General features: G+C 33.0%; 2 protein-coding genes across 2 annotated transcripts; both read right to left on the bottom strand.

The window, feature by feature from the left end:
* Positions 1–344: 344 nt before the first annotated feature.
* Positions 345–8,867, bottom strand: LOC126881501 (uncharacterized). Its single transcript, XM_050645793.1, has 2 exons — positions 8,749–8,867; positions 345–821 (listed from the first exon to the last, which is right to left on the bottom strand). The coding sequence occupies exons 1-2, from the start codon at positions 8,794–8,796 to the stop codon at positions 450–452; spliced, it is 420 nt and encodes a 139-aa protein (XP_050501750.1). The 5' UTR covers positions 8,797–8,867; the 3' UTR covers positions 345–449.
* Positions 8,868–17,528: 8,661 nt separating this feature from the next.
* On the bottom strand, positions 17,529–23,386 carry LOC126882665 (uncharacterized). Its single transcript, XM_050647639.1, has 2 exons — positions 23,302–23,386; positions 17,529–17,980 (listed from the first exon to the last, which is right to left on the bottom strand). The coding sequence occupies exons 1-2, from the start codon at positions 23,384–23,386 to the stop codon at positions 17,529–17,531; spliced, it is 537 nt and encodes a 178-aa protein (XP_050503596.1).
* Positions 23,387–27,139: the final 3,753 nt, after the last annotated feature.

Here is a 27,139-nt window from a genome sequence, read left to right as displayed (position 1 = left end):
GAATTGCCAATATAAATGAGTCAGATTAAATAAATTATTAGAAGAATTTTTTTACTTAGCAACAACATTTTTGTTTATTTTAGTAGTATTTTGTATTTTGACCACGAAACCCGATTTGGGCTACGTTAATAAAATCATTTTTTTGGTAAAATTGTGGCTTATTTCCCATTAAATGTAATTGATTATAAAAAATGCCACAAGAAAATAGCTTCAGAACAACACTCGGTTTTGTATAAATCCTAAAACTATCCTAAGTGCGTGACTCATCCTATAAACCATTGTTGCAAAAATTATGTGAATTTTCGGTTCGGTTATCTTAGGTCTGGTTATAAAACAAACAAAAGTTTAATGCATTTTGAATAGTTATAATCTATTGTACTCGCATATATAAAAAAATTATTAAAGTTAATAATTTTAAGCACAATAGTTGATTATGTATCTATATAACATTATTTTCTGTGAGCGAGAGTGCCATCAGAACACCATACAGGGCTAAGACATGCATTATATTTCAAAGTATCTTCACAGCTGGACATAGTGGTGATGTGACGCACACAGTTCTTTGCAATTTCCTTGCTCTTCTGACTGGCTTTTTCATCGGAATCGATATCCTTTTCTGCGTTGTCCACATTTAATTTTCCTTCACCATCTATTAGTCCCCTTTTTTCCATTACGCATTTAGTAAAACAGGGTGATTTATCATCTATTAATTGTTGACTTTTTAGTTTTTCCACGTAATTATCGGGTAGACCAAGCGACTTTACACACTCTTCTATTGTCTCTTCCATATCGTCGGCATATGCCTTGTTGATAAATGCAATCTGAAAAATATATATTTTTTTTTAGTTACAAAATGTGTGTAATAAACTTAGGCTAAAGACAATATTCCCAACTAATGTCAATATACTACCAAATAATACGCCAGTCAATGAGAGCAAGAACAGGGTATTACTTCCGAATTCTATCCTACTGCATGGATTTTAATGAAATTTTGGGAATAGCTTCTACTTATCTCCTAATTTAAATCTTATCCTATATACTATGGCGCTTTTATCTTTGGGGCGGTTTCCACCAATTCAAGGGGGTGGAAAACTTTTTGGTCAAAATAACCACAAGAGTGGCTACAGAACCTAATTCTAAGCAAAAACTGTTTGATCATTTTTTTAACTCAATACTTATTGAGTTATTCGTGGTTGAAAATTGGCCATTTTCATTGAACCATTGACACCTTTTCGGACGGTTTTTTACGAATACCTTAAAAACTATGCATCTAACTAAGAAAACTACAAAAAAGATTTTTGTAACGCTTAAAATAAACAAAGAGCTTCGTTCCTTCATAAATTTTCTAGTTATACCTAATACAAAAAGAGATATGGTAGGTGAAAGTAGATTGTTTTTTGTGCATGCTCAAATCGGTGTATTTAACTTAAAATAATAGAGAAACTGTCGATTTTAGCTGTATAATTCTATCAATATTTTTTGTAGTACATACTTGAAATGTTAAAACGAGCAATATTAAATGCCGATTAGATTCAAACTAAGCGAGATTGGCTGATTGACATAAAGTCCATGCCATTAAAAAAAACTAAGCGATATATAGGTACTGCAAAAAAAAGTGACGTAAATGTATTTTAAGAAAAAATGAAAAGTACATATACTTTAACCGCTCATCCACCGGAATTTAGATGCATAGTTTTACTTTTACAATACCTTTTATTAGAGTGTTATTGCTTTGTTCAAAAAGTTGGACGGGTTTAAAATGAATGGTTATGGAAAAAAATAAGATCAAGTTATAGAGTGCATTTTTAAATTTTCTTAAAAATCTTCATTTTTCTCCATGTAACTTGAAAATGATGAGAGATACAGTAATGAAAAACAAAAACAAAATTCTTATCTAAAAAATTCTTACATTTTTGTACAGTTGTTTTTTCGTATCCCTTATCATTTTCGAGTTACGTAGAGAAAACGAATATCTTTAAGAAAATGCGCTCTACAATTTGATCTTATTTTTTTCAAAAACCCGTTCAACTTTATGAACATAGAAATAACACTATAATAAAATGTATTGTAGAAGGAAAACGATGCATTTAAATTCTGGTGAATGATGGGTTAAATATACTTCTCATTTTTTCTTAAAATACATTAGTCATCATTTTTTTGCAGCATATCTCGCTTAATTTGAATATAATCCACATTTAATTTTGCTCATTTTAAAGGCCTTTTCAAGCACGACAAAAGATATTGATCACAATATAACCCTAAAATCGACCGTTTCTCTGTTATTTCAAGTTGAATACACCGATTTGAGCATGCACCAAAAAACAAAATATGAACACCTACCATATCTCTATTTGTATTACATATAACTAGTAGTACATTCTTTCACGGTTTTTACTCTAAATTTTAAAGAACCGCTTGGATTGACATGAAATTTGGCATACGCATAGCTTACATGTAAAAGAAAAAAAGTGATATTGTGCCGATGTGTGCTTTTGCCCTAGGGGTGACTTTCACTCCCTTTTGGGGTGAAAAAATATATGTCCAAAATAAGTGCGGAAATGGATAAACTGACGAATTTTAAGTAACTTTTGATCTTTAGAGCTTTTTTGCCAAGTCAACACTTTTCGAGTTATTTGGGAGTGAATATGTTAATTTTTCAACAAAATAACTACATTTTTAGACGGCTTTTCGCAAATAAATCAAAAAGTAAGTATTTTGTCGAAAAAAACGTTCTTAGCAAAAATATAGCCTGTAAAAATAACAAAAATGGTGTACGCTTTAGGTCTCTGGACCTCGTAGAACCAGAGTTATAGCCAATGAAAAATAGATTCATATTCACCAAATTTCAAATAGAATATTTCTAAGTGAAATATCCAAAAATTAAGCACTTTTGGGGAAAACCCATTACAACTTTTTTAAAGTGTTTAAAAAAACTTCATTTTTTATAAAAAGTTTCTAACATGAAATTTAAGCAAGTTACGGTCAAAATAAAGTTTGTCCCTTTTGTTTTGGCAAAAAAAAATCGGGAAGACCACCTCCTAATTAGCAACTTAAATGAAATTAATCGTTACCGCTCCACAAATTATTTTACTTATGTTGTGTTTATTATGATTTGTAAGTTTCATCGATTCAAAGTGCTTATTTTTGGAAAACTTTGGTTTTAAAGTAAAATTTTTAAAAAATTTACTTTTGAAAAATATGCTTTTTCCAAAATAACTTAAAAACTGTTAGAGATACCAAAAATCTCGAAAAAGAAAAAAGTCAACATTGCTTTTCTGAATATCAAGTATTTTTTTGTATTTCTGTTAGACAAAAATTGATTAAGATTTGGTGTTTCCAAATTTGCATATATCGTGATCAGTGACTCGTTTAACCCCTTTTAACTACAGCCCTTTCAAAAATAAGGACTTTGAACCGATGAAACTTACAGATCATATAAACAATATATCACGAGTCAAGAAACTTGTGAAGTCGTAACGATTAAGTTCATTTGTGATACTAATAATTATAGGGTGAGTTTCCCGATTTTTTTACCAAAAAAAGGGACTAACTTTATTTTGAGCGTAACTTGTTTACTTTTGATGCTAGAATTTTTTTTATAAAACAAAAATGAAGCTTTTTTTAAACAATTTAAAGAAGTTGAAATGAGTTTTCCCCGAACTGTGCTTCATTTTTGGTTGTTTCACGTTAAAGTATTCCATTTGAATTTTGACGAATATGAAACTATTTTTAATTAACTATAACTCTGCTTCTACTAGGTATAGAGACGTGATATATAAATACACCATTTTTTTTAATTTTTACAGGATATATTTTTGTTTAGAATATTTTTTCGACAATATACTTACTATTTGAGTTATTTGCAAACACCGTCTAAAAGCGTGGTTATTTTGTTGAAAAAATGAACATATTCACTGGCAAATAACTCGAAAAGTATTGACTTAGTGAAAAAACTCTGTAAAACAAAAGTTACTTAAAATTAGATAGTTTATCTATTTCCGGACTTACTTTGGACGAATATTTTTTCACCCTCAAGAGGGGGTGAAAACCACCCCCGGGGCAAAAGCACATATCGGCACAATATCACTTTTTTTCTCTGACTTGTTAGCTATGTGTATGCCAAATTTCATGTTAATCCAAGCGGTTCTTTAAAATTTAGGGGTTTTGCAATATTTTACCGTTAAAGAACGTACTATAAAAGATTTACGAAAAAGCGAATCTTTGTGTTTTTTTCATAAGTTACAAAAATGTTTAAATAGTATTTTTAGTTAGGTGCATAGTTATTATTAAGATATTCGCAAAAAACTTTCCGAAAAGGTGTCATTTTTCAATGAAAATGGCCAATTTTCAACCACGAACAACTCAAAAAGTATTGAGTTTTCAAAAAAAAAAACATTATGGAAGAATTTTTACTTAGAATTAGGTTCTCTACCCCCACTTCCGTCGTTATTTTGACCAAAAAATTTTCCGCCCCGTGAAGGGATGGAAACCGCCCACAAGTTAGAAGTGCCATAGTATATAGGATGGACTTTGTTTCTTGAGCTATTTCCTACTTACTGTGAAAATATTAAGTTAATCGATATAATAGGATGGAATTCTGAGCCAAATACCCTCATTGACTGCCTTAATATTGAATGCTACATTTATATATAGAGACCAAAAAAATTTACCAAAACTGGTGCACTTCATGGTGCACCTCAAGGCATATAAAAATCTGAATAATTTCTCTCATTATTCTGATAATTACATTCTAGGTTTTAGATAATGCAGTACTTTTTATTTCGAAAAAAAAATTATTCTTTATAAAAAGTTGGGAATAATCTAAAACCTAGAACACAATCAGCAGATACTAAAAATTTTTTAATACACAAAATTAACGGAACACCTTAAAAATGGGACGTGTTAGACGTCTCGAATTTCCTAAACCTGTTGTTAGATTTGAGCTATTTTTTTAGTATGTTATAGCATTATTATTTAAAAAAATAGATGTAATAATAGGTTTGTTCTAGCAAACAATCAAACTAGTCAGAAACCGTCAGCAAACAGTTGGTCAGTGAGAAAACATAATGCAGTCACCACTGCTATCCCCTCTACTCGCTTTGGTCGACTATTCGCTGATGGTTTCAAACCGTTTGAAACTGATGCTGGAACAAACCTAATATTGTTGCTAGACAGTAACTGTCATTTTGTACTGGGTGTAACAATCATACTGTGTGTTTTCTTAAAGTTTGGAACACCCTGTGGAATATTCTAGCACATATAAAATATTGAAATTAAAACTAAATTGTAGCCTTAGCCTTTATCAACATTTTCATTTTCGATTCATTTGCTTGTGTTGGACAATAAAAAAGTTAGGTACGTTAACATCTAGCCATGTTTTTCATCAATGAATCGTCATTTCTGTTTAGTTTAATAGATGAGCCTAAAGTAAGCTAAGTATGAAAAATTGCCAATATAATATATGTAAAATTGTTAACAGTCAAGAAGTGTCTGGTTTGTTGTGAAAATTAGTAGATTTATTATTTAAAGTTTCAATTAAGTCCGTATTTTTTGTTGTTGTTGGTAGAAATGGAACGCGCTACAAGAAATTTGACCCGCGATGAGTGTGTTCAATCAGTGATCTTACATAGCGAAGGAGTTAGCTACCATGCTATCGGCTCCTTAGAGTTTTAACAATTTTTTGATAATGCACGATAATGCAAGACCTCACTTTCACAAATTGTAATCCAATATTTAGAACAGGTACCTAAATCTTCGGACTTTGAATTGGCCATCGCATAGTCTAGGTCTTAACCCGATCGAACATTTGTGCGACATAATTGACAGAAGACTGCAACAGCGTTTGCGACCTCCTAGAATTAGAACCTTACAAAAGGTAGACACAGTAGTTCTCGAGATTTGGAATGATATTGGTCAAGACCAAATTAATAGTATACCTCATTTGTAAAATAAATGTACTATATCTCTTTTATTATCGAACATAGCGAATGAATTAAAAAACAAAATGTTATGAAAGTCCAAGGTTACGGTTGAGTTTTATTTTCAATATTTTATATTTGCTAACATATTCCACATGGTGTTCCGAACTTAAAAAAAAACACAGTGTGATTGTTATACCCTGTATGAAATTGCACTTACCTGTCTAGCAATAATTTCACTACATTGATATTTTTAACGAATAAGGCTATAACATACTAAAAAACTCACTCAAATCGGAACACAGGTTTAGGAAATTCTAGACATCTAACGTGTCCCATTTTTAAGGTGTTCCATTAATTTTGCCGCTGTGTGTATATGCTGTTTGTTAAAAAATATGAATTTTATGTAAGAGTAACAATATCCACAATTAGGGTACACGGCAAAAACCGGCTAAGTCAATTTTGTCTAGCCCAATCTAGTTTGGCCTAGGCCAAACTAGTTTGTCATAAACGCATTAGGATAGGCCAAACTAGTTAGTTTGTCCTAAACGCGATAGGATAAACTAGTTTAGCCTAGGCCAAAGTAGTTTATCCTGATATTAATACGGACACTGCAGGACTCACTACTATTACGGCCTAGTATAAACATTATTGTATACCTACAAAGCCAAAATAAATAGATAAACTGAACAAGATACTCTGCAATTGGGAAATAATCATTTTTATTAAGACGATAATGATTTGTCGTTAAAACTAATGGACAAAAATTGGTATTACAAACAATCATATTACTATTGTAAAAATAATCAGTGTCTTTTTATTAAAGCAATAATTATACCCCAATTATAAAAATTATTCTTTATTTTTCCATGGAGTGTTTTGTGATAGGTACTTAGTATTGAGGAGTGGCATTGCCTTTTTGCACTTGCATCTGTTTCTGCAACAGTTTTTCTTCCAGCTGTATTTGACAAAACCTTGTCCGATCCAACTAAATCTCTCGTAGCTGCAACCCTTATCGATATTTTAGAGATAATTTATGTAACTTTTTGGGGTACTAATATCTCCCAAATACTAATATCCTATACTACTATCTACTAAAAAGTTTTTATTTTTTTTTCAGATCAGAATTCGACATTTGCCATCAGACTTTTTTAGAGGTAGTAGATATAAACTAAGGCTCTGAAATATCGTTAAAGGTTGCAGCTACGGCAGATACAGTGCTAGTTAAAAGTCCGGTCCACCCCTCGTATATCTTGAATGGTTATACTTATAATGGTGAAATTTGGAGTGAGGAAATAAACGGACGTAGACTTCTCAACACCTAGTCTCAACAGGTGACGCAATACTGACAGATGACGTTACAGCGCCACTGTGATCGATAATATTAAATGGGACCTTATGGCAAATGATACTTCGGTTGGAAGGTATTGAAAATACATAGGTATTTAATCATCCCAATTCTATTTGAGTTTTGAGCTCATTTTGATGAATCAATTAAATAAATACCAAAGTTGTACTTTCGCGTTTAACTAATAAATATTCAAACGTCTGCCTCTGGTTAGTTGTCAAAAAGTTGACAGGAGAAGTATCTTGAAACATATTAAAGAAGCCACAGCTCGATAACAACTGGCTCATTGATAAAATACTAATATGCAATTTTTTTAAACATTGTGTTTAAGTAATGGTACCACAATAATAATTTAATTGGAACGTATACAAACATTTTGGGAGGTTTAAGGGAAGAAAACCCCCATACATTTTTTATGTAAACATGTTAAAAAAGAAGCCACATCTCGATAAAAACTAGCTTATCGAAAAAATACTAAATGGCAAAAATTTTTGAAAAATATTATACTTAAACTAATGGTAGCAAAATAATAATTTAATTGAAATGTACACAAAGTTTGTGGGAATTAAGGGAACAAAACCTCTATAAAATTTTTATGGGGTGCACAAATTTCACTGTTATTTTTTTAACATGTTCCTGCTATAAGAATGCCATATGTCTATTTTCAGTAAAAAGTCTCTAATAGTTTTCGATATGCTGAAAAAAAATCGATTGACATTTTGTAACCTCAAAGGGGTGTAACTTTTTCTATATTCACATTTGTACTATGGTAAGTTAGGTTCAATTGAAATATTGTTGGTCCCTGAATATGTGATTTAATGTATGACCTGCCTTTGTGTTACATCCTGTATATATATGTGTGTGTAGGTATATAAGATATAATAAATGAGAAAAGGGATCAAGGAATAAGGAGACTTTCTTGAGTAAAAACCTCAATAGGTTTGAGATTTAGATAAATTAACTCCTAAAAGCTACAGCAGATAAGTTACTAGGCATGGATCCCGCGTAACAGAAACTGTTATAAATAGCAAGCTGAAAATTTGTTAATAGCTTAACGGTGTCTAGTCGGACAAACTTTGATGTATGGAAACATGATTTTAATTGTGGAACGTGTCATGCTGATAAGTTTATGATTGAGAAAACTAGCAACTCCACAATTAAAACTTCCCAGTATTCCCATACATCAAAGATTGTTCGACTAAACACCGTTAAGTTATTAACACATTAAAAAAGCAGTCGCATCTCGTTAAAACTGGCTTATCGAAAAATACTAAGAGGTAAAAAGAGTTTTATAAACATTGTGTTTAACTAATGGTTAATATCTGAAAAAAAAATATCAGAAAAAGTCGCTTTTCATTTTGTAACTTCAAAGGGCCGTAACTGTTTATATGCGCATTTGTACTAACGTGAGTTAGGTTATTTTATTTTGCTACACCCTTTTTGTTACACCCTGTACATAAAGTAGAAGAAAAAGAAAATTACCTGTATAGTTAGTACAGCTATACCAATCGCTAATAGGAGTTTAGGCATTGTTGTTATTGATTTTGAAATACAGTTACTGACTAAGTTCTAACTGAAATGCACACTCTTATATAGTCTTTATTTTTAATAGGTACCAAATAATTAGGTTTTGTTATTAGGGCTAAAAAATATACTCATTACTAAAAATTGCAATTATGGCAAATATTCACCTAATTAAAAACTATTATTTTACTCCAAATGAACGGTTTTATTATTATTGCTTGCGATAATGCAACCAAAAAATAACTAATTAATGTAGCTGTGATGATCTTTAAGGGGCCGGCCGTGTTAGACGACAAATATCCTGACTGAAAAACATTCGCCATTGGACCGGGTTAAACACACAGACGCTTTTCAGAAAAGCAGAAAATAGAGACGAATTTGCAATGGTTATAGCCAGGGAGCGGATTTATATGCGATCAATTTTGAGGAAATATATAAGTATTACGAAATATGCGTAAGATACGCACAAAAATTCAAAAAATTCGCATTTCGAGAAACCACAAATTTTTTGTTCTATTCTATTCTAGGGGGTTTTTTATAGTGGGGGGCGGAAATATCATTTATTATCTTTCAAATAAAATCATTATTTTTTATATATGCAATTTATTCAGATTTTTTACAAAAACTGATACCACTAGTTACCTATTTAAAATAAAACAACAATATCACTATCTTCGATTATAATTCACTACAATGTGTTTTTCCAATTTTTTAACGAGGAAACATTTTCTTTGATCAGATAAAATATTTTTATAACTTGAAAAACTCCCTTCAACATCAACAGAAGTAATTGGGGCGTATTTAAAATAACTTGTTAAAGCCGAAAAATCTGAACCAAAATCAATTTCAAAATTTCCAATAAAAATTTCGCATATGTCCTCCAAAGTTTTAAAGCCATTATTTTTTTTCTATAACCAATTCTAATTTCTTTTCAACTGTATTACCGAATTCACCGGAAACTTTCAAAATGTTTGCTTTAAAATTTTTAACTATTTCGACGGACTCTGTTAAAGACATTGTCCGCTTTTCTAAATTATTGTATACAAAAGATAGCTGATTTACCAATGAAGTTGTTTTAACAATATGTTATGCCTTTATAATAGAATAGCAGCACTGCCTTCGGCGTTAAATTCTACAAACAATTCCTTAATTGCGACAAAATATTCAGCATCAAAAATTATTGCAGCTTCCAACCAAGTTCCCCACCTAGTCAGTACTGGTTCGGGAGGTAAAGGTATATTAGGTAATTTTTGTTCCTGTACAACTGGACCCGTAAAGGTCTTTTGACGAATACTTTTTTTACGCTACGTATTAGTACATACATTTACATCAGGGAATTCACCCCTAATATGTTCCGTTAATAATTTCTGTTAAAAAGACGTAAAACTATGGTTAAAGGTGTAAATTCTCTTAACAATAGGGGATTTAAAAGAAACACCAGAATTATAGGTACCTACTAAATATAATAAAAGTAAATAAAATTCGGATTTCCCGTTAAACCATCCATCATTTTAACATCCTACAGTCATTTAATAACGGCATACTATAAGCACTACTTTGTGTAAAGATCGGGTATTTTCTAAGAAAAAATGAAAAGGCAGTAAATGAGCCGTCTCTGTTCAGGTAGTTCTCGAATTAATAGAACAGCCTGTGCGAGCGAATATTTTGTGTCAAATTAAAAATTAAAAATTTTTTTTGGACTTAAATGTTTTTAAATAGGCACAAAATATGCATGTTTTTTAAATATGCAAAATTTAGTAAAGTTCTCAATTATGCGAAATATGCATGCAATATGCATTTAGCATAAAATCCGCTCCCTAGTTATAGCCAAACTATAATATTGGATGAAAACTAATGAAATATTAGAAATGATGAATGTGAGACGACAAAACAAGAACAAAGACTGGAATAAACATAAAGAAATACAAAGACAACTAAGAAAAAAAATAGTGGAAGCAAAAGAATAGTGTCTTGTAAAAACTTGCGAAGAGAGAGACCACCTACAGAGTAAACATAAACATGATGATAGACTTCCCCTAAGAAAATTAAAGAAATGTGTGGGATCAGAAACGCTACGCGCTGTGATAAAATAACAAGCACGGATAATAGAGTCCTGACAACAATAGAAGAAATAAGCGTTGATTGGTGAACATACATATAAAACCTATTCTTAGACAATATAACAAAAAATGTTGATAGACAAACAAACGTCGAAAATAACGACTTGCCCATCTTAACATCAGAATTAAAATACCTAAGCCTTAAAAAATATGAAAACTGGAAAAGCCTCTGGACCCGACTACGTTCATAGTGAAATTATACAACTTTTGGAAGTAGATAATTTAGAACTATTATCAAGACTCTTCAACAGTACGTAGAAGACTGGTACAATTTAACAAGATTAGTTAAAGTCTACGTTCGTACCTAAGCCTACATCAAACTACGCTAAAAAATGTAACGACTTTCGATTAATAGGTCTAATGCCCCATATGCTGGAGCTATTTCTAAAAAAAAAGACTAAGTTGCCAATCTAATAGTACATAAAACAACACCAAAAGTGTTGCTCTACATCCTACCAGATTGAAAACAATGGGAACCTTCTCTTGTTACACCTCCGAGTTTTCTAAAATTTGCAAGCCATAACGGATGCTGAGACTAAGGTAGATGAGTGGAATTTTACAATTTGTTATTAACGTCCCACGTATAAATTGGAAAATAGTTATTTATTTTTGAACTATTTCTAAAAATTATCCATAACAGAATTTACAAAAAAATGCCATGAAGATATGGGTCCGTAACAAATTGGCTTCCGAAACAGTATGGGAACTCGAGAATCTTTGTTCAGATTCATTTTTCTCATGGGCTACTTGTGCTTTATAGATTACGCAAAGGCTTTTGACAAAGTCAAACACGATCAGCACTTAGGATGCTTGCAAAGGAAGAACTTGGATCAAAACTACCTTAATACAATACATGAACTCTATTGAAACCTCTGTCAGAACCGAAATGAAAACGACTCTGTCAGAACTGAAATAGGCGATAATGAAACCATAAACATCCACAGAGGAGTTAGGCAAGATACTATTACCATTATTATTCAACTTGTACCCAGCGGAAATCTTTGCACGAGCTCTAGATGAAGAACAAGAAGGAATAAAAGTCAAAAGAAAAATCGTGAACAGCATCAGGTCCGCCGATGATACATAACTGATTGCTGGCAGTGAAGAAGTACAAATTCTGTTAACCAAAATAGTACGACAAGGAGAACTGTTTTACCTTAAGGTGGTATGATACAATGTTAAAATTTTTATAATTTTTAGGTACAGCTACCGTCACTATTTCAAAACCAATTTTCAGTTTGTGAGTATGTACGTGAACTGTAAATTTTTAGTTTAATAGTATGTAGTTATAATCTCCAAACAAAGCAGTAATTTTTTTATAACTGTACTTAAAGGAACCCATGTCATAACTTACTTGGTATCGTGCCCTAAAAATTGGATTTATGTAATAATTTTTGAATTTCGGTACAAAATAACTACCATAAATGATTAACTATGCAATAAGCTTTATTTTTAGCAAATTCATTATTCATACTGCCATAATTTTTATAATACGGATTTAACCGTAACAAGTTGGCATTGTTCTAGTGATAAATTATTTTGGCTATCACTTAATAGATAAGAAACTGAGTTCACGTGTCATTTAGTAGATGGCAGCAGTGATGTATTAAATGGCAACAGATGCGCGTTTGCCGGATGTTAAAAAATATGCAAAACATTGAAAACCAGTTTTGTAACCATGGAAATACGAATCACGTGGTTTTGTTTAGAAAACTGGCCCCTCCTCCCTAACAGTAAACATTTGGACTTTGTTTGAGTTTCAATCATGATTGTAACTTGTAACCCCTCTGTGGCTCAGTGGTAAGAACGCCTACCTTTGGACCTCAAGTCGTGAGTTCGAATCTCTCCTTGGTGGAGAATTTTTCATTTATCAACCATTCGATGACCAACCTTTTTTTGTTACACGGATGACCAACGGGGGTAACAAATGACCCCACGTCAAAAATGACAATTGACAAAAAAATGAAGTTGTTTTAAGAAATGTAATAATGTATACGTAATTTTAATGTTACTATTGTGTCAATAAATTATAAATAAACAATAAGTAAAAAGACATATTTCTAATTACAACTGAACAAAAACAGGAATCATCATTCTGAACTTAGAACTAAAGAAATTTTAAAATATGCACTAATTACGTCACTACAGGTTTAAAAAACAATTTTTTTTCAATACTGAAAAGTTTCTTACGTACAATTCCACATAATAGACGGTATTTACTTAATATAAAATTGGAATATGGAAGGCCAAGTGAGTTAGTCTTTGACCCCAAATTCAGCAAATATTTTTTTTTCGTAAAATATAGGGAATTTTTTTTATTAAAAAATATGAGGGTATCTAGAATGATATTAAAGTCAAATAAAAAAATAATAAATTTAAAATTGAAAATATTTGTGAATTTATTAAATAAAAACATGCATTGGGTTCCAAATTTCCCTCCTTGGTCATCCGAAGGTTAAAAATTAATACATGAAAATATTTTCTCTCCTTGTGGGATCGGTACTCACCGGAGGGACCGCAGACGTTCGGATACAATTAGCGTTTCTTTGCAAAAACAATAACGTCAACTTTGCTAAGGAACAAGACATTTACTTAACACACAAACTACACTTTACACTCATATGTATACCTTGGAACAGTCAACTCGAAATGGGATCAAACAACCGAAATACGGTCTAGAATTAAAAAGACCAGAGCAACATTTAACAACATGAGAAATATATTTACCAAATTCGACATATTTTATCTATCCCACTGAAGATACGACTGCTAAAATGATATATTTCCGGTCTTGAGTGGTCCCATTGACTGTTTATGTTGGTACCAAGGTATGTGCATGTGCAGCTGTCCTCTCTGTCAATTGGTTGCTGGTTAACCAAAAGCCGTGTATGTAATATATTTCGCTCTTACTGACTACCATTACTTTCTTTTTTTCCTATTGAAATTAAGTCCATGTTCACTACTTATATCTTATATGCGCGACATTATTCTTTGCAAATCATTTAGGCTATCTGCAAAAACCATTGCGTCTTCGGCATATCTAATGTTGTTTAGATCTATCATCTAATCCCGTTTCCTCCAAGATGGTTATTAGTATGAGCTTATCATGTTGTACTCTATCAAATGCCTTTTTGTATTCGATAAAACAAATATATAGGTACGTCACAGTTGACATATCTGCACCTTCGCATAATCACTTGGGCAGTCAATAGAGCCTTTCGGGTGCCTAAGGGCAAGGCATTACGGAATCCAATCTTTGTCCATGATACTTGATCTTCGCATTTTTTATATATTCTGCTGTGTATCACTTTTAAAAATGTTTTAGCTAAGTGGTTCATTAGGCTAATTATTATTCTGCCCTCGCATGTTGCAATGAGAAATGAAATGAAAATGTGAAATTTTCCGGGGAAATAACTTCCTCTGTTAACATTCAATATGAAAAAAGTTATTGTAGTGATGCTGTTTTTCAATTGACTTACGTATTTTACATACTTTTTTGGTCATTTAGATAGGCACTTACTTGTATTTCAAATAATTGTAAAATTTTTTAGTTTGAAATAAAAATTTTTAAGCAGGTAAAGAATTACGAATTGCCGTCTGTAAATACAATGTTAAATAATAAGCTATTTCCAAATGAATGAACGTTTAGTATCTATTAATGAGAATTTACCTTTGGCAGGTAAAGAAAGAATTAAAAACTACTGTCGTCTGTAAATACAAAGTACGATTGAGATGGCAATACGTGGCATCAATAGGTGTTTTCGTGGAGCACATCCTGAATGTATTCTGAACTTAACCCGGATACAAATATATGCGCAAGCGTGTCTCCGAATATATTCTGAATTTGTTTCTGCACGAACAATTTCCGGATGTTTTTTGGGTTGCCTATGCCAATTGCCTAACCTTATTCTTTTATCTTTATCTACGCTAGGACAAACAACACTCCAAAACAGGAAAAGTAATTTTACATAATATTGTGGAAATGAGATCTTTCATACTTATTTGCCAAATCTACAGCTAAGTCTCTACTTAATCTAAAATGCTGTATAAATTGTTGGTTATTAAATTGTTGCACAGTTTCCTCAAAAAAATTTGCATTTTTTGGAACATTTAAAAGTCCTACAATCTCTTCCAAATCTTCATCACTTGAACTGAGGTTCATCATCTAAAAAGTTTTTAAAAATAAGAAACTGAAATACATAATACAATTAAAAAAACCTTACCTTTTACAAAATTTGTATGATAACACAACAATTCAAAATTTTAAACTTGTTAGGTTAGAAATACAATCTCGAATCTCTTAACAAAATAAATAAATTCGTCAAATCAACTTCTGCACATGTGCGGACAATAAATCCTCTCTTTAATCCCATAACTTGTTGAACGCATTCCGAATACGTTCAGGACAAGTTGTTGCGCTCCGCGAACAGAGAACTTTTTATTCAGAGGAGGATTTTTCAACACCGCGAACAGCCAAAATTCTAATGCGCAAGCGTTCTTCCTCTGAACACGTTCAGGACGTGCTCCACGAAAACACCTAATGCTGTGTCGTTCAGAGAACTAAATTGAATAATAAAATATAGGTATATAGCAATACGCTATAATTACTATTTCTGCTAATTTTATTTTCTTAATTTTTAATAATTTTTTCTCAAAAACGAAACAACATTAGTCGTTCAAAATTCACATGTAAATACAGAGCAGATGCTAAGAGGGACACGTTTTACGAAACGAAATGTTATCCTAAACATATTGTATAAGATTAATATTTCTTTCAAAGAAACACTTAATTGATTACGATGCACCCAGAGTGCCACACTCGTCATGTCAATTTCTTGAAATCCATAAAAGTTTCTCATCCTTAAAACGCATAGGCAGAATTTATGGCTTTTCTGGTCATTATCTAAAACCGCAAAATGAGTCGATATGATAAGTGGAGTTCGAAGGAGGCAGTTCATTCCCAGCATCCGCACGAGGTAGACACACCCCTGGTCGTCCCTAACAACATACCCTTTCGAGAACTAAACAAAACACCTTTTTGTTACCAAAATAAATAAAATATTTACCGTTTGTTTTCGTAGAAGTTTAACATACCTGGAAATCTGCGTAGGTCTTTCACTGCTTTTGGCTGAGTGAAATTTTGTATAGCTGCTACTTTTTCTTGTGAAGGTGTGAGTCCTCCGTCTGATACTGTGTATCTCAAAAAGGTAATTTAGTTTTTGCCGAATTTACTCTTTACTGGATTTATCACAACGCCAAACTGCTTGAGCCTTTTGAAAATTTCTTCCAAATGCGACATATGCTGCTCTTCGGATTCTGAGGCAATGAGAATGTCATCGATGTAGGCGTAGTCGAAATCTAGACCATGTAAGATCTCGTCTATGAAACGCTGGAATGTCGGTCCTGCTTTTCGTAAACCAAAAGGCATATATAAATAGTCGTACAGCCCAAACGGTGTGGTAACGGCGGTCTTGGGTATATCTTCGGTGGCTACTGTTATCTGGTTGTATGCTCTCACTAAATCTATTGTAGAGAAAATTGTCTTACCAGCTAGCAACTGACCGAAATCTTCGATGTGCGGAATTGGATATCGATCTGGAAATGTTCTTTGGTTTAGACGTCGATAATCTTCGCAGGGTCTCCATTCCTCACTTTTCTTCGGGACGATGTGCCGTGGAGTAGACCAGTTACTTTTTGATGGTCTTATGATGCCTAGTCGTAGAAGATTTTCGAACTCTTTTTTAGCCCATTGCAGTTTGTCAGGTGCTAATCGTCGCGGCTTCGAAAAAAACGGGTGGATCTGGTGTTGTATCGATGTGGTGCTTGGTTTGGTGCTGAATGTCTTTCACGATAGCGGCGGGTCGCGTGATTTCCGGAAATCGTAGCAGCATTTTATGGTAACGAGACACTTCCGCGATAGTCTTTACGCTGCCATCGAAACACTCTTTAACGAGTCCCTTTGTTCGAAGGGTTGTCGTACTGTCTACTAAGCACTGGTTAGCAATGTCCACTAGGAGAGCGAAATGGGAAAGAAAATCAGCTCCGATAACGGGCTTTGAAATGTCCGCCACTACGAATCGCCACGTAAGATCACGCCGTAGTCCGATGTTTAATGTCAAGTTCACATAACCGTATGTCGCGATTTTAGTGTCATTGGCCGCGTATAGTTCATATGAAGTCTTTTCGCGTGAACCCCGTACATATTTTCGCGGGAAAACGCACAGATTGGCAACGGTGTGGATTAAAAATTGTTTTTTAGTATCATAGTCTGTTACGTAAAGGCGGCGAAACTTTGGGCTTCGATCGGATGCCGAACTTACCGACTGCCCGCGATGTTTCCCTGATGCTTGCACGGAGGAGAGCACTTTTGAGACTGGTTACCAAAACGGTAGTGATACCAACAAATGTCACTATTACGTTTCCTGCTGTAGCTTCAACCTCTAGGATATGGTCTGCCTCTTGAGTTGCCGCGGTTGCGACGGTATGTGTTTGTTTGTGATTGAGCCTGCCACAAGCTAGCTAGCTGGATTTTTATGTCAGCTAATTCGGCTGTCAATGTATCAATGGTACTTTCAAGAGCGTTAGAAGTTCTGAAATTTGGGCACTAGGAGCTATAGCTTAAGATATTGTGTCAGCTAGCTCGGCAACTGCGTCCAAACTAGCTTTAGCTTGAGTAGCTAGAATAGCCTGTGTAGACGATGGCAGTCTACCTAACCACAGATACCTTACAATATTGTCTGGTACCGTTGTGCCTGCTAAAGGCTGTAAATGTCGTACGAATTGGGAAGGTCTTCGATCGCCCAGTTCTTCATGCTCAAGTAGTCTTTTAATTTTTTGTTGCTGTGATGCACTAGGTCTCTTAATTAACTCTGACTTTAATTTTACATACCTCTCTGTAGCTGGTGGTGAAACAATAATGTCCCTAACTTCTAATATGTAAGCTTTGTCTAAATTGGCAACTATGTAGTTGAATTTTGTGGCGTCACTTGTTATGTTTGCCAATGTAAATTGATTTTCCACTTGCGGGAACCATATTCCAGGATTGTTGGGCCAGAACGGTGGGATTTTAACTGAAATTCGATCAACTGAAACACTGGTATTGGCACTGGTATTACCGTGTATTTAAACTGTATTTAAAACCGGCAAAAGTATATTATTAACACTAACTTTAGATTATCGCGGCGTTTTAAATACTTGCGGGGTCACCAATATTCCGGTGGTGATGTTGCCGGAATTAATTAAAAACAATAAATATAAATGTAACAAAACGAACGGTAAATATTTTATTTATTTTGGTAACAAAAAGGTGTTTTGTTTAGTTCTCGAAAGGGTATGTTGTTAGCGACGACCAGGGGTGTGTCTACCTCGTGCGGATGCTGGGAATGAACTGCCTCCTTCGAACCACACTTATCATGTCGACTCATTTTGCGGTTTTAGATAATGACCAGAAAAGCCATAAATTCTGCCTCTGCGTTTTAAGGATGAGAAACTTTTATGGATTTCAAGAAATTGACATGACGAGTGTGGCACTCTGGGGGCATCGTAATCAATTAAGTGTTTCTTTGAAAGAAACATTAATCTTATACAATCTGTTTAGGATAACATTTCATTTCGTAAAACGTGTCCCTCTTAGCATCTGCTCTGTATTTACATGTGAATTTTGAACGACTAATATTGTTTCGTTTTTGAGAAAAAATTATTAAAAATTAAGAAAATAAAATTAGCAGAAATAGTAATTATAGCGTATCGCTATATACCTATATTTTATTATTAAATTTAGTCCTCTGAACGACACAGCATTGATGGCACGTATTGCCATCTCAATCGTACTTTGTATTTACAGACGACAGTAGTTTTTAATCCTTTCTTTTCCTGCCAAGGGTAAATTCTCATTAATAGATACTAAACGTTCATTCATTTGGAAATAGTTTATTATTTAATATTGTATTTACAGACGGCAATTCGTAATTATTTACCTGCTCAAAAATTTTTATTTCAAACTAAAAATTTTTATAATTATTTGAAATACAAGTAAGTGCCTATATAAATGACCAAAAAAGGATTATGCTAATTCTCAGAATGAAGATCGAGTTATTATTTATAAAAATAATATTTTTAATAAATGTAAAATACGTAAGCCAATTGAAAAACAGCATCACTACAATAACTTTTTTCATATTGAATGTTAACAGAGGAAGTTCTTTCCTCGGAAAATTTCACATTTTCATTTCATTTCTCATTTCAACATGCGAGGACAGAATAATAATTAGCCTAATGAGCCACTTAGCTAAAACATTTTTAAAAGTGATACACAGCAGAATATATAAAAAATGCGAAGGAAAAGTATCATGGATAAAGATTGGATTCCGTAATGCCTTGCCCTTAGGCACACGAAAGGCTGTATTGACTGCCCAAGTGCTTATGCAGAGGTGCAGATATGTCAACTGTGACGTACCTATATATTTGTTTTATCGACTACAAAAAGGCATTTGATAGAGTACAACATGATAAGCTCATAATAATAACCATCTTGGAGGAAACGGGATTAGATGATAGATCTAAACAACATTAGATATGCCGACGACGCAGTAGTTTTTGCAGATAGCCTAAATGATTTGCAAAGAATAATGTCGCGCATATAAGATATAAGTAGTGAACATGGACTTAATTTCAATAGGAAAAAAAGAAAGTAATGGTAGTCAGTAAGAGCGAAATATATTACATACGCGGCTTTTGGTTAACCAAGAACCAATTGACAGAGAGGACAGCTGCACATGCATATACCTTGGCACCAACATAAACAGTCAATGGGACCACTCTAGTAAAATAAAACAACACATAGGAAAAGCGAGATCAGCGTTCATAATGATGAAGTCTCGTTTCAGAAGGCACGATTTACCAGTTGGTAGCAAAATTTCTATTATCAGATCCTATTTATTGTCTAGATTATTATCCGGAGTAGAAGCCTGGACTCTTTCCGAAGCTTCTTTAAGAAAACTCAAGGCATTCGAGATATGGTATTACAGTCGCATTTTAAGAAGTTCGTGGATGGGTCGTGTGACTATTGTTGAGGTCTAACGTAGAATGGGCAATGGGCAAGGAATGCGAGATTATTAACACACATTACTATCAAAGAGCGCAAAGTAGAATATCTTGGCCATGTTATGAGGAATGAACAGAGATTGCCGCTACTCATTCTTCATGGCAAGGTATTTGGGAAGAGAGGACCAGGGAGAAGAAGAATATCTTGGCTTCATAATCTAAGAAACTGGTTCAATACATCGACAAACAGACTATTCCGAATAGTAGCAAGAAATGTTAGGATAGCCATACTGATCGCCAACACCCGGAACGGATAAGCACCGTGAGAAAAAGAAGAATATCTCAATTTAAATTCTTCTTCTTCTTCTTCTTCATGTGCCTCGTCCGTTGCGGACATTGGCACGTTAGTCCAAACCAGTGGCGTAAGTTTTGAAGCCATGAGTGTCTACTTCTTCTGGGTCCACGTTTGCTCTCTCTTTTACTCTGTATTGTCAGTTGCAGTATACGATATTTATCATGTCTCATAATATGATCGAAATATTTAGGTTTCCGTTTCTTAATTGTGAAAGAGGTTTCTTATTTTTGTTTTCCCCTCGGCGCAATACCTCTCTACGTTGGAGATGTGAGTCATCTAGGATATTTTGAGGATAGGTCGGTACACCCACATTTCTAATTCCTCTAGATTTTTCATTAATGTTTCAGTTATTGTCCAGGCCTCTGCTCCATATAGCAATACCGGAAATATATCATTTTAGCAGTCGTATTTTTAGTGGGATAGATAAAATATGTCGAATTTGGTAAATATATTTCTCTTGTTGTTATCTGGCCTTTTCAATTCTAGATCGTATTTCGGTTGTTTGATCCCATTTCGAGTTGACTGTTCCAAGGTATACATATGAGTGTAATGTGTAGTTTGTGTGTTAAGTAAATGTCTTGTTACTTAGCAAAGTCGACGTCATTGTTTTTGCAAAGAAACGCTAATTGTGTCCGAACGTCTGGGGTCCCTCCGGTGAGTACCGATCTCACAAGGAGAGCAACTATTTTCATTTATTAATTTTTAACCTTCGGATGACCAAGGAGGGTAAATTTGGACCCCAATACATGTTTTTATTTAATAAATTCACAAATATTTTAAATTTTAAATTTATTACTTTTTTATTTGACTTTAATATCATTCTAGATACCCTCATATTTTTTAATAAAAAAAATTCCCTATATTTTACGAAAAAAAATATTTGTTGAATTTGGGGTCAAAGACGAACTCGCTTGGCCTTCCATATTCCAATTTTATATTAAGAAAATACATTCTATTATGTGGACTTGTATGTAAGAAACCTTGCAGTATTGAAAAAAATTGTTTTTTTAAACCTGTAGCGACGTAATTAGTGAATATTTTAAAATTTCTTTAGTTCTAAGTTCAGAATGATGATTCCTGTTTTTGTTCAGTTGTAATTAAAAATATGTTTTACTACTTAATGTTTATTTATAATTTATTGACACAATAGTAACATTAAAATTACGAATACATATTACATTTCTTAAAACAACTTCATTTTTTTGTCAATTGTCATTTTTGACGTGGGGTCATTTTTTACCCCGGTTGGTCATCCGTGTAACAAAAATAGGTTGGTCATCGGAAGGTTAATAAATGAAAAATACTCCACCAAGGTGAGATTCGAACTCACGACCTTTAGGTCAAAAGGTAGGCGTTCTTACCACTGAGCCACAGAGGGGTTACAAGTTACAATCATGATTGAAACTCAAAGTCCAAAATGTTTACTGGTAGGGGGGAGGGGCCACTTTTCTAAACAAAACTACATGATTCGTATTTACATGGTTACAAAACTCGTTTTCAATGTTTTGCATATTTTGTAACATCCGGCAAACGCGCATCTGTTGCCATTTATTACATCACTGCTGCCATCTACTAAATGACACGTGAACTCAGTTTCTCATCTATTAAGTGATAGCCGAAATAATTTATCACTAGAAAAATGCCAACTTGTTACGGTTATATCAACAAAATTACTAGATTGCGGCTTTTATCTATGATTTTTATTTTTAGGTACAGTTAATTTAAACATTATGGCAGTATGAATAATGAAAGTTTGCTAAAAATAAAGCTTATTGCATAGTTAATCATTTATGGTAGTTATTTTGTACCGAAGTTCAAAAATTATTATATAAATCCAATTTTTAGGGCACGATACCAGGTAAGTTATGACATGGGTTCCTTTAAGTACAGTTATAAAAAAATTACTGGTTTCTTTGGAGATTTTCACTACATACTATTCAACTAAAAAGTTTACAGTTCACGTACATACTCACAAACTGAAAATTGGTTTTGAAATGGTGACGGTAGCTGCTGTACCTAAAAATTATATAAATTTGAACATTGTGTCATACCACCTTAAGGTAATACAGTTCTCCTTGTGGTACTATTTTGGTTAACAGAATTTGTACTTCTTCTTCACTGCCAGCAATCAGTTATGTATCATCGGCGGACCTGATGCTGTTCACGATTTTTCTTTTGACTTTTATTCCTTCTTGCTCTTCATCTAGAGCTCGTGCAATGATTTCCGCTGAGTACAAGTTGAATAATAATGGTAATAGTATCTTACCTAACTCCTCTGTGGATGTTTATGGTTTCATTATCGCCCATTTCAGTTCTGATAGAGTCGTTTTCATTTCAGTTCTGACAGAGGTTTCAATAGAGTTCATGTATTGTATTAAGGTAGTTTTGATCCAAGTTCTTCCTTTGCAAGCATTCTAGTAGCTGATCGTGTTTGACTTTGTCAAAAGCCTTTGCGTAATCTATAAAGCACAAGTAGCTCTTTTTGTTGATCGCGACACTTTTGCACGAGAACAATGAATCTGAACAAAGATTCTCGAGTTCCCATACTGTTTGGGAAGCCAAATTGTTACGGACCCATACCTTCATGGCATTTTTTTGTAAATTCTGTTATGGATAATTTTTAGAAATACTTCAGAAATAAATACCTATTTTTCAATTTATACGTGGGACGTTAATAACAAATTGTAAAATTCCCTCATCTTCCTTAGTCTCAGCATCCGTTATGGCTTGCAAATTTTAGAAGACTCGGAGGTGTAACCAGAGAAGGTTCCCATTGTTTTCAATCTGGTAGGATGTAGAGCAACACTTTTGGTGTTGTTTTATGTACTATTATTAGATTGGCAACTTAGTCTTTTTTTAGAAATAGCTCCAGCATATGGGGCATTAGACTTATTAATCGAAAGTCGTTACATTTTTTAGCGTAGTTTGATGTAGGCTTAGGTATGGACGTAGACTTTAACTAATCTTGTTGAATTGTACCAGTCTTCTACGTACTGTTGAAGAGTCTTGATAATAGTTCTAAATTATCTACTTCCAGTTTATTCCAGTCTTTGTTCTTGTTTTGTCGTCTCACATTCATCTTTTCTAATATTTCATTAGTTTTCATCCAGTATTATAAGTTGGCTATAACTAGGGAGCAGATTGCATATTGCATGCATATTTCGCATATTTGAGAACTTTACTAAATTTTACATATTTAAAAAAAGCATGCATATTTTGTGCCTATTTAAAAACATTTAAGCCCAAAAAAAATTTTTAATTTTTAATTTGACACAAAATATTCGCTCGCACAGGCTGTTCTATTAATTCGAGAACTACCTGAATAGAGACGGCTCATTCACTGCCTTTTCATTTTTTCTTAGAAAATACCCGATCTTTACACAAAGTGGTGCTTATAGTATGCCGTTATTAAATGACTGTAGGATGTTAAAACGATGGATGGTTTACCGGGAAATCCGAATTTTATTTACTTTTATTATATTTAGTAGGTCGCTATAATTCTGGTGATTCTTTTAAATCCCCTATTGTTAAGAGAATTTACACCTTTAACCATAGTTTTACGATTTTCTAACAGAAATTATTAACGGAACATATTAGGGGTGAATTCCCTGATGTAAATGTATGTACTAATACGCAGCGTAAAAAAAGTATTCGTCAAAAGTCCTTTACGGGTCCAGTTGTACAGGAACAAAAATTACCTAATGTACCTTTACCTCCCGAACCAGTACTGACTAGGTGGGGAACTTGGTTGGAAGCTGCAATTTTTGATGCTGAACATTTTGTCGCAATTAAGGAATTGTTTGTAGAATTTAACGCCCAAGGCAGTGCTGCTATTCTATTATAAAGGCATAACATATTGTTAAAACAACTTCATTGGCAAATCAGCTATCTTTTGTATATAATCATTTAGAAAAGCGGAAAATGTCTTTAACAGAGTCCGTCGAAATAGTTAGAAATTTTAAAGCAAACATTTTGAAAGTTCCCGGTGAATTCGGTAATACAGTTGAAAAGAAATTAGAATTGGTTCTAGAAAAAAATAATGGCTTTAAAACTTTGGAGGACATATGCGAAATTTTTATTGGAAAGTTTGAAATTGATTTTGGTGCAGATTTTTCGGCTTTATCAAGTTATTTTAAATACGCCCCAATTAATTCTGTTGATGTTGAAGGGAGATTTTCAAGTTATAAAAATATTTTATCTGATCAAAGAAAATGTTTCCTCGTAAAAAAATTGGAAAAACACATTGTAGTGAATTATAATCGAAGATATATATAGTGATATTGTTGTTTTATTTTAAATAAGTAACTAGTGGTATCAGTTTTTGTAAAAAATCTGAATAAATTGCATATATAAAAAATAATGATTTTATTTGAAAGATAATAAATAAGTTTTCCGCCTCCACTATAAAAAACCCCCTAGAATAGAATAGAACAAAAAATTTGTGGTTTCTCGAAATGCGAATTTTTTGAATTTTTGTGCATATCTTGCGCATATTTCGTAATTTTTTTATATTTCCTCAAAATTGATCGCATATAAATCCGCTCCCTAGCTATAACCATTGCAAATTCGTCTCTATTTTCTGCTTTTCTGAAAAGCGTCTGTGTGTTTAACCCGGTCCAGTGGCGAATGTTTTTCAGTCAGGATATTTGTCGTCTAACACGGCCCCTTTAATTAGTTATTTTTTGGTTGCATTATCGCAAGCAATAATAATAAAACCGTTCATTTGGAGTAAAATAATAGTTTTTAATTAGGTGAATATTTGCCATAATTGCAATTTTTAGTAATGAGTATATTTTTTAGCCCTAAGAACAAAACATAATTATTTGGTACCTATTAAAATAAAGACTATATAAGAGTGTGCATTTCAGTTAGAACTTAGTCAGTCATTGTAGTTCAAAATCAATAACAACAATGCCTAAACTCCTATTAGCGATTGGTATAGCTGTACTAACTATGCAGGTAATTTTCTTTTTCTTCTACTTTATGTACAGGGTGTAACAAAAAGGGTGTAGCAAAATAAAATAACCTAACTCACGTTAGTACAAATGTGCATATAAACAGTTACGGCCCTTTGAAGTTACAAAATGAAAATCGACTTTTTCTGATATTTTTTTTTCAGATATTAACCACTAGTTAAGCACAATGTTTTTAAAACCTTTTTTACCTCTTGGTATTTTTCGATAAGCCAGTTTTAAGGAGATGCGACTTCTTTTTTAATTTGTTAATAACTTAACGGTGTCTAGTCGGACAATCTTTGATGTATGGGAATACTGCAACATGGGAAGTTTTAATTGTGGAATTGCTAGTTTTCTCAATCATAAACTTATCAGGATGACACGTTCCACAATTAAAATCATGTTTCCATACATCAATGTTTGTCGGACTAGACACCGTTAAGCTATTAACAAATTTTCAGCTTGCTATTAATGTTACATGCGTAACAGTTTCTGTTACGCGGGATCCATGCCTAGTAACTTATCTGCTGTAGCTTTTAGGAGTTAATTTATCTAAATCTCAAACCTATTGAGGTTTTTACTCAAGAAAGTCTCCTTATTCCTTGATCCCTTTTCTCATTTATTATATCTTATATACCTACACACACACACATATAGATATATACAGGGTGTAACACAAAGGCAGGTCATACATTAAATCACATATTCAGGGACCAACAATATTTCAATTGAACCTAACTTAACATAGTACAAATGTGAATATAGAGAAAGTTACAACCCTTTGAGGTTACAAAATGGCAATCGATTTTTTCAGCATATCGAAAACTATTAAAGACTTTTTACCGAAAATAGACATATGGCATTGTTATAGCAGGAACATGTTAAAAAAAAATAACAGTGAAATTTGTGCACCCCATAAAAATTTTATGGAGGTTTTGTTCCCGTAATTCCCACAAACTTTTGTGTACATTTCAATTAAATTATTATTTTGCTACCATTAGTTTAACTATAATATTTTTCAAAAATGTTTGCCATTTAGTATTTATTCGATAAGCTAGTTTTTATCGAGATGTGGCTTCTTTTTTAACATGTTTACATAAAAAATGTATGGGGGTTTTCTTCCCTTAAACCTCCCCAAATGTTTGTGTACGTTCCAATTAAATTATTATTGTGGTACCATTACTTAAACACAATGTTTAAAAAAATTGCATATTAGTATTTTATCAATGAGCCAGTTGTTATCGAGCTGTGGCTTCTTTAATATGTTTCAAGATACTTCTCCTGTCAACTTTTTGACAACTAACCAGAGGCAGACGTTTGAATGTTTATTAGTTAAATACGAAAATACAACTTTGGTATTTATTTAATTTATTCATCAAAATGAGCTCAAAACTCAAATAAAATTGGGATGATTAAATACCTATGTATTTTCAATACCTTCCAACCGAAGTATCACTTGCCATAAGGTCCCATTTAATATTATCGATCACAGTGGCGCTGTAACGTCATCTGTCACTATTGCGTCACCTGTTGAGACTAGTTGTTGAGAAGTCTACGTCCGTTTATTTCCTCACTCCAAATTTCACCATTATAAGTACATATAACCATTCAAGAGATACGAGGGGTGGACCGGACTTTTAACTAGCACTGTATCTGCCGTAGCTGCAACCTTTAACGATATTTCAGAGCCTTAGTTTATATCTACTACTTCTAAAAAAGTCTGATGGCAAATGTCAAATTCTGATCTGAAAAAAAAATAAAAACTTTTTAGTAGATGGTATTATAGGATATTAGTATTTAGGAGATATTTGTACCCCAAAAAGTTACATAAATTATCTCTAAAATATCGATAAGGGTTGAAGCTACGAGAGATTCAG

The sequence above is a fragment of the Diabrotica virgifera genome, chromosome 3 (genome assembly GCF_917563875.1).
Source record: "Diabrotica virgifera virgifera chromosome 3, PGI_DIABVI_V3a".
NCBI classification, from domain to species: Eukaryota; Metazoa; Arthropoda; class Insecta; order Coleoptera; family Chrysomelidae; genus Diabrotica; species Diabrotica virgifera.
Note: the sequence above shows the minus strand (reverse complement) of the source record. Positions and strands in the feature narration are given on the sequence as shown.

Excerpts from the sequence above, each read along its gene's own strand:
- LOC126881501 (XM_050645793.1), bottom strand. The coding sequence starts at position 8,796 with ATGCCTAAACTCCTATTAGCGATTGGTATAGCTGTACTAACTATACAG. Across the intron at positions 822-8,748 it reads TAGCTGTACTAACTATACAG|ATTGCATTTATCAACAAGGC; the intron begins GTAATTTTCTTT and ends TATATTTTTCAG.
- LOC126882665 (XM_050647639.1), bottom strand. The coding sequence starts at position 23,386 with ATGAATGTGAGACGACAAAACAAGAACAAAGACTGGAATAAACTGGAA. Across the intron at positions 17,981-23,301 it reads ATTATCAAGACTCTTCAACA|TTAAAATCCCACCGTTCTGG; the intron begins GTACGTAGAAGA and ends ATCGAATTTCAG.